Source organism: Sinohyriopsis cumingii, chromosome 17, assembly GCF_028554795.1.
Source record: "Sinohyriopsis cumingii isolate HCF-2022 chromosome 17, ASM2855479v2, whole genome shotgun sequence".
Taxonomy (NCBI): Eukaryota; Metazoa; Mollusca; class Bivalvia; order Unionida; family Unionidae; genus Sinohyriopsis; species Sinohyriopsis cumingii.
This window is the reverse complement of record NC_142977.1, coordinates 118,261,192-118,270,373: the sequence shown is the minus strand read 5'-3', so window position 1 is coordinate 118,270,373 and position 9,182 is coordinate 118,261,192. Positions and strand designations below refer to the sequence as shown.

Genomic DNA, 9,182 nt, shown 5'->3' with positions numbered 1-9,182 from the left:
GTGGTTACTAAAACATGGAGGTTTCTTGGTATTCTATAGAGCAACGTCCATTGCCTTGCAATCCTGATAATCTAAAACATTGGAAGTTGCGAATTCTTTATTTAGATCGGATCGTGATGCCACTTCATGGAGAACTTTCGTAGCCGCAGTCTCGTTCAAGATTAGGGCATATGAAATAATATAAATACATGGCAGGCATATTGAGGGAGAAGTGATATTAACCGTCTTTGGCATTTGTATTCAAGGCAGTTAACATTGCGTTTGTGGAAGTCACGACGCGAGCAGAGTTTGTTCCAAACGAAGATGGATCTGGAGCTGAACTGGAAGGCAATGTGTTAGGCCAGCTGGAAGGGCGTGTCAGCATCATCAACACTTTGGTTCCACTCGTCGACAAATATATGTCGAGAACCGGGTTAACATACCCTCGTGTGCGATCATATATAACTTCGTCGAAGGTTGGTGACTACGCCGTCAGGAGTAGAATCATCCAGGGATTGTTTTTACAACGCGATAAGTTATATCGAACCAACACTAACTTGATGGGCAAAAACAAACCCAGATTAAATATTTTACAAGTTGTAATTAATTAATGTCTAGTTGAAAGTACAACCGTGAGAACAATCGCCGGAGACATAAATATTAGTTGATTAAATATATTCTACGATTGCATGGCAGTTGTATCAGTGAAAAAATAATTGGTTGGAAGTGCGTGTGCGTCTTGTACCCGTCCTCGATAAGTCTAAATAAGGCTAGCCTGTCGATCAAATTATACATCGCGTTGACGTTATTAACAGAAGAACTCTAATGGACCCTCAGAGCTACCGACAAAGAAAAACCAAATAATTGAGGAAGAACAATACATGGGAACTTAAATCACAGTAAACCCATACACTCATAACGTATGAACGAGTTTGTGTTGTTGTGGATGCAACGACCTTTCGCCTGAGTGTTGTCGGAGCTACATCGATAGCAACTAGTATGGCTGGCGGCGGTGGAAAAATAATTTCCTTATGATTTTATAAAACAATACTTGTCCATTCGGAAATTCTCGCGGCGACACAAAGCAGTCTCATCTTCAATATTGATAAGCTGTACTTGGTGGATATTGAAGATAAAACGATTACCAGGGCTGACTTCAAGATTGTGCAGACTGAGATGGAAAACATTCGACTACACCGCAAACATATGGCACCATGAAACAGCACCGAAACGGTGACTTGAATTGCACGGAGTACACGTCGAGTAAACGCTTTCCGGTAGCCGCGTGGCTTTAATCCTAATATATTAATCGCACTGAAGCAAATCGCGCGCGTGCGTTCGACAAGCAAAGCTTGCGATACTGTGTTTATTCGGGCGACCATGATCGGACCGCGGTCGAAAAACGAAGTTTCTCAAGCCTGATAAGTAAACCCCTTTGAGCGCAGTGGTCGCAGAACTGTCTGTTTATGTGTCTGCAGAGATTCGCTGTAAATTCGTGGAAGTGAATTCAGTGAGGTCACGGGGTAAGAAAGGGTTTTACCCAGATCAGTAACCGCACCCGCGATGAAATGCTAGTTGCCCTGTGGGTAACCAAAATATGTGTACAGTCATGAAAGGTTTCGAGCGACATGGTCCCAGACCTGGGTTTGTATAACCGTGGGGTTTCGTTGCAGAAGTATACGCGTTTTCAGCAGGGGTGAAGTCATTGGGCATATAATAATTTAACCCGATCAACAAGAAAGTATTAAACTTTAATTTGTACCTACTGACACTGCCGGTACATAGAAATTGGTGATAAGATTGCAAGATAAATTGTATTACAATGTTAAACAAGTAGCACATTTCATCGATGTCTTTACCTGAATTAAAGGCTTCATTCATTAAATAGATTTAGATTTCTTTTTTTTTTTTATAAAGTCAGACTTTTCGCTTGCATGATTTTTTGGGAAGATCTAGTTTTATGCTGAAACATTCTTAACGGCTGGTGCTGGAGTTTTATCTCAAAGTTATACTTTATAAATGTGCAAGAACAAATTGTCACAAATTTTTGCCATTGTAACATAAACTCGAGATTCAGTAAGATCTGAACATAAATTTACTGGTGTTCTACCATAACCTACATTAGCAATCTAAATTTCTTTAAGCTTGCCACTGACTGCTCATCTGAGCCGCTGTGGCTCAGTGGTAAAGCGTTGGACTCGTGACCAAAAGTGTGCGGATTCGTTTCAAGCGTTCTGATCAGCTCAGACTGGCTACCGTAGTGTGTCCTGGGCAAAACAAATTATGTCGATAAGATATAGCATTGAAAGTGTTGATGTGCCATAAAGCTGAAGCATACCACATTTGTCTGAACATGACAAGGATGTAAACTATTTTGTGTCAGGTGGAAACTGGCAGACGAACCCTAAAAAGAACATAAAAGCGCCAGCATTAAGTCCCAGGTGGAAACTGGCAGACGAACCCTAAAAAGAACATAAAAGTGCCAGCATTAAGTCCCAGGTGGAAACTGGCAGACGAACCCTAAAAAGAACATAAAAGTGCCAGCATTAAGTCCCAGGTGGAAACTGGCAGCCGAACCCTAAAAAGAACATAAAAGTGCCAGCATTAAGTCCCAGGTGGAAACTGGCAGACGAACCCTAAAAAGAACATAAAAGCGCCAGCATTAAGTCCCAGGTGGAAACTGGCAGACGAACCCTAAAAAGAACATAAAAGTGCCAGCATTAAGTCCCAGGTGGAAACTGGCAGCCGAACCCTAAAAAGAACATAAAAGTGCCAGCATTAAGTCCCAGGTGGAAACTGGCAGACGAACCCTAAAAAGAACATAAAAGCGCCAGCATTAAGTCCCAGGTGGAAACTGGCAGACGAACCCTAAAAAGAACATAAAAGCGCCAGCATTAAGTCCCAGGTGGCTGCTTTTTGGATTTGTTTTATTGATGCTCTATACACCATGGCTAAAGGTCAACAAATACGCTGGACAAAAAGATTGTTGTTATTTGCAACAAGTTCATGAAACCTTGCTCTAAACTTAAAGCACCGCGATCTAAAAAAGAACAGAATATAGCTAATTTAATTCATCAGTTTTAGACTTTTGAGGAGAAAAAGATGAAATCTCAAAATTGAACAGCATGTATGATCTAGATGACTGAAATACAAAATGCAATACCTTCATCAAACTGCTATACATTCATGATTTCAAATAATATAATTTGTAAAACAAATTATGCTACTCCAAACATGTATGAAATATTTGCCAAGAGATTTTAGTAATAACTTAATAATCTGAGGGGTATTTATGCAGAAAGAAACATTTTGAGGGTCAAAGGAAACAACACAAGGGAGGTAAAAACAGCTGGAATAATGTAATGCAAGCTAAAACTGGTTTTGTGATCGTTAAGTCTCTTTCTTTCCATTCCCCATTGAAAGAGGGTACCACATATTTTGTTGTTTTGACAGATATACTTTTCTTATCACATAATTTGCTGCAAATGTTTCACAAACTATATGTATGTATGTGTGTGTGTGTGTGTGTGTGTGTGTGTGTGTGTGTGTGTGTCTTGGCTAAATGCTGTGGTGACGTAATGCTGCCCTCTAAGCAAAATAAATAAATAAATAAATAAATAAATAAATAAACAAATCATTCAGATGAGATGAGATGAGATGAGATGACTCTATGTCAGTCTGGACCAGGTAGCATATAGAAAGCATGAAGAAGATAAGTTAACCGACCTACTTCCGGTTTCCTATATCAATCAGATACAGGTGACATCTGATACGTATAGCACGAGGTTTTAGAAAATGTGTATACTTCGTGCATTTCTTTTAGCCTGAGGTTTTGCAAAATGTGTATACTTAGTGCATTTTTATTAGCCTGTGGTTTTGCAAAATGTGGATACTACATGGATTTCAATTAGCTTTGATAGTAAATCATGTGGGATTCTCCCTCGTGTTACTACTGCAAGCATGGATTTACAATAAAGACATATTTAGGTCAAAAAGGATATAGGCACCCATATTGTATCTCGTGTCAGGCTAGCGCTAAATATTTATGCTCTAGAAGTGTCCCCATGTGAGTAAAGCACTGAACTGACACCACTTAAAAAGTAGACGTTTGACGAGCATAAGATATGGGTTCCTTCAGCAATAAACAAGTACTCGACCGAGAATTCATGGATATTGAAGGGTATTTCTACTTCAAAAAGCATCTACAGAACATTGCTAATGAATATAGATCGAATTACATACATTATAATTCGGCATTTAAGTTCCGTTTACTTGCAAGGAGATTGCTACCTGTAAATAATAAAATAAATAAGCAAATAAGGAAGGAAAATAGTAAATAAATGTAGGAAACCAGGAAGGAAATCGGCAAATAAGATAGGAAATAAGAAAGGAATTTAGCAAATAAGAAAGACAATCAGCAAATAAGCAAGCAAATTTGCAAATATAATTAGGTAACAAGACAGGAAATTAATAAACAAGGAACGAAATTGGAAAGGAGATTAGCAAATTAGACATGAAAGTCTAAGAAAAATGTATTTTGTGCAGTTTCTGGTTCAACGAATCTACTATTGTTAAATGACAAATTGTTTTTTAAACGATCGTCATTTAATAGAGTACGACACAGTCGAAGTCTTGTGTGTAGTATTCGTACAAATTTGTCACATTAGTGGCATGATTCAAATTTAAGTGTGGTTTTAAAAAGTATGGCAAAAGGTTGTTCCGAATCTCCAGTGGAAGAAGATTCCATTCCGCAAAAGAATTTGGTAAATATGAATTTTTAAATAAATTTGACATAGTGCTTAGTTCTATCACGAAGTTGTCTATTGTTTTCTTGCTGGAGTCTTGGCGGAATCAAATCATGCAGGTATGCAGGAGTCACGCCACTGTGCATTAAAAAATAATTTTATATTTCTTGCGTTTTGTTGAAAGGTCTTTCCCGTTTTGTCTCCTCCAGAATTGAAGCATGCAATGTAAAATGTGTTGACGATTCTGCCTGCTTTATTTTTCTATTTCAACTTTTTCATAAAATGTGCAGTTGTTCTAAATGATATCCTCTTACTCCAAAAGAGATTCTATACAGGCCTGATATCCCCCTTACTCCAAAAGAGATTGTATACAGGCCTGATATCCCCTTACTCCAAAAGAGATTGTATACAGGCCTGATATCCCCTTACTCCAAAAGAGACAGGCCTGATTTCCCCTTACCCCGAAAGTTGTTGTATGAAGGTTTGATATCCCCTTACTCAAAAAGAGGCCTTATATAAGTTTGATAAGGAGGATCTAATGAGTTTTTATCAGGTCTGAATTTCAAACGTCGTAGTATATCTAACATTTTCTGCCTTTCTAGCCATGTGTATATGTTTAGGATAGGGTTTCATCCGGGTTAGGCACAAGTATTCACGAGCAGTGGCATTCTTAGTAATGGTATTAACCATGAAAAGTGGTGGGTGATGTTACTTCTGAGATTTTCTGGTTATTTATTATACTTTGTTTGAATTAAACTCTAATAACAATGGATCAGGCCACTAAGACTGTCTCCTAAACAATTACTGACAACGAAGTATCAACAGCAGACAGTCTTATATTGAACTATATATATATATATATATATATATATATATATATATATATATATATATATATATATATATATATATATATATATATATATATATATATATATATATATATATATATATCAGTAATTATATAATTAATATGAAATTAGAGATAAAAGTGACCCATGTGAATATTCCTGGCATGTTGGTCTGCTATACAACCTTCTATAACAACCTCTGCTTTATATTTGAAAGATGACGTTAAAAACATTCAATAGTCAGTCATGAATTCCAATATTTTTTTTCTGCAAATTTCAAACTTGCTCGACTTTATCGAAATCTTTACTAATATCACAAAATACATTTACCACTATCATTTATTTTCCTTCGTCGACTGCTTTATAAAAAGTATGATGCATATTACACCGTTGTGAAACAATCGAATCTTTTGGGGTTGAACCAGATCGGAGATAACTGCGAGGTAAATCGACTCAGGTATAGTCCCGGAAGCTGAACTGCGCATGTCTATTCCTGGTGGACCTGTGCGATTGAGTCGGTATTTGTAGACTTCAGTAACTTAAACACTGCAGAGTCGTGTATATTTCCTTTTTGGAAACAGTTTTCCTTTCTGAGTAACAATGAACACAAGGTTTTAAAATTAATTTTGATTCCAAAAGTATGCGGCATCCATTAACATTGACGACTGACATAATCGGGAACAAGTGCTCCTCGAAATCATGTTACTGTATGTCGGTACGTTCTTGTATAAGACAACATTTTAAGTTATTTCATGCTGAATACACTGCCAAATCATTCTGTAACGTTCAACACAAAATACAAAGTTCTACATCCAGATTTATCTTTTTCAATAATATATGTTTCCAATATTAGTATGCAAACACTTGCGAAATACATTTTTTCCCCATCTGACATGTAAGGAACCAGACTAACAACGAAGGTCTCAGGTTTCACACGACAGATTCTCGATTTCGTCACTCTGATTGATCTAGAGTGAATTTCACCACACACCAGACTGAAAATATACTCTTTGGTTTGGTGATCGAACTCGCTGTAATTAGAATGTTTCCAATGGCTTTGAGACAGTATTACAAATGTCTGAAAACACATTTTTCAAATATTTTACCAACACACTACGACAGAGAAAAAAGTCTGCATTTTGGGACAAATGTGTGTCCCCTTTTTACGAATAGGAGTGTGTCTCTTTTGTAACTTTCTCCTCTTTCTACGCTACTGAAAACAATATAAAAAATGGAAGGAACAATTAAAAATTTATGATAAATATTACAATATTTAACCGTCTTTCTTAAAGAACATCAGGTCAATCTAATCAACCCCCCCCCCCACCTCCGCTAATGTCGATATCTCTGATTGGATCTTCCACATAATGTTAATAATATTATGGGCAATATTAAGTAAGAGATAATGATGGCAGCAGCTATTGGTCTGATTTGTCTGCATACGATGGAATAGAAGCAAGTAAACAACTTTTTAAAAAAAATATTTAGTAGCCTTTCTGAACCTTGAACAACAATACGTGTTTCATAAGCATCCATGTAAAAATTAATTTCGAACCGGATTAGAATATAGGTAGGATGTATGTTTTTGATTCCATGTTGGTGGGGAGCTTATGGACAATGGAAGCATCTCTCCCACACAGATCCCAAATAAGCACTCTGCATAATCTTTTGAGAGGCCATACCTCATTGGCCCGCATTTCCAGTTCAGCTATTGCCTGATCGACATACGGCTTCATTTTTGGTGGGGGATCATGGCTGTAATCCTTTTTGAAGATCTTAAGGGTCTCCTTCAATGAAGAACGCTTCATATAGATGCTAAGACTTAGAATGTTTGCTGTGTCTTCAGTGAAGTCGCTAGTAGGGCGCCTCCATTCTTCGATGCCTTTGAGATTTTCAAACAAGGTGTCGAAGAACAAGTTTATTGCGTATTTTCCTTCTACTTTCGAGTCCGGATCTGCTCCTTGTCTGAGAAGGAATTTTAGTATGTCCGTATCCACACCCACCTTGACACTTGCCCTGCAGAAATGGTGTAGGACTGAGCCCAGTGTTTTGCTGTTTTTGTCAACCATGTGCCCAACTTTGTTGATTTTAGAACTGCCTTTGATAAGAGCTTCCGCGCATTGCACGACGAATCGCACCCCTAAAGCTTTTGATTCGAGATATTCCGAATAACTTTCCACTGTGTGGAATAAGCAGTGAATTGCAGAAGAATATGCAGTACGACCGTTCACAGTCCTTATCCCTTTTCGGTTTAACCGAATTTCCGCCTCTACCTCATCGAAATTAGGGTCGGCTCCTGCATCGAGAAGAATTCTCACACAATTGAGGTAGTGTCTGGTATTCCCATAGTCGTGGATACATAAAGAATTTCTTATCAACGAGTACAGCGGATACGTATTCGGAGGTGAAAATGCTTGGACATCAAATTTGTGCTTAATAAGCACTGATGTTACTTCCGGTAATCTTCGGTACCCTTCGGATCCAAAAGAAATCGCCGAGGTATTTGAATAAAGCACATGAAACCAGTTCATGTTATCGAACATATTTTTCTTTTCGAATTTTTCTTCTAATAGCAGGTCGAGACACTGTGCTTGTGCGAACCTGAGGGTTACTTCAGCCGCGACTCTGAGATCGGCTTCTTTCGGTTTTTCCGCTTTGATGATGAGGCGTAACGCCATAAATGATCCTGCGAGACATGCAAGGGCTATGTAAGGGCTTCTGGCGTAATCGGGGTTCTCTTTCAAAACACACTGGTCTAGGATCTGCTTGACGCAACTTATATGCCCCGCTTCCGCCGCAACGTCGATAGGTGTCACCTTTAATGGAAAAACGTTAGTAACAGGCACTGTACATAAAGTATGTCTTCATGTCAATATCTAATAATCTTCAATTGAAAAAGAATTATATATAGTACAGACATACACAAAAGCTTCTTTCGTTGTTTTATTTTTTTATTTATAAACTAGTAGGTATGAACTTTGTGAATTAGACAATAAGGTCTAATACGGGATTGGGGAACATTAGAAATAAAGTTTAGGGTATTACAAATTTCTTAAAAGGTGAACGCTAGCCATATATTTATTTTATAGTTTACCACAGATATAAACTTTTTTCGACCTGGAAAAATGGAGACGTGCCGCTAAATGGTAACATTTTTGAAACATTCCAGTACACAGTGCCGTCATAGGCACGTCCAATACAATATAACTAGGTATTTAAAAAAAACAACAATATTTTTATATACAAAAATGGTACTAACAGCTGCTTCGCTTGGCGCTCAGCATTAAGAGGTTAGTGTTAGGACTGGTCGGCTTGGTGTCAGGATAATGAGACTGGGTGGGACATCATGCCACATGTCTGCGGCATGATGCCCCAGTGCTAGACATCACTATAAACCGCCACAGTGCAGACATCGTAGCGATATGACTGAAAAATTCTTCTAGCTACGTTAAAAATTCAAATCACACACACACACACACACACACTGCAGCGTCAAGCTGCGAGTAAATACAGCGTGGTCGTGTTTGCTTAGTTGCTATTCAAGTTAGCATCGGAAATGCGGAGTTCAGAACTGTAAACAGGTGAACCAGTCATGTACCGTTAGCAT

General features: G+C 38.0%; 1 protein-coding gene across 2 annotated transcripts in view; it reads right to left on the bottom strand.

Annotated features, from left to right (window-relative positions):
• Positions 1–1,717: 1,717 nt before the first annotated feature.
• Positions 1,718–9,182, bottom strand: part of LOC149779737 (uncharacterized) — a 56,741-nt gene continuing 49,276 nt past the window's right edge. For both annotated transcript variants that reach the window (XM_089940598.1, XM_089940597.1), the window contains exon 4: positions 1,718–8,391. In XM_089940598.1, coding sequence (XP_089796724.1) covers positions 7,135–8,391 — 1,257 coding nt within the window. In that variant the 3' untranslated portion in view covers positions 1,718–7,134. The remainder of the gene's footprint in view (positions 8,392–9,182) is intronic.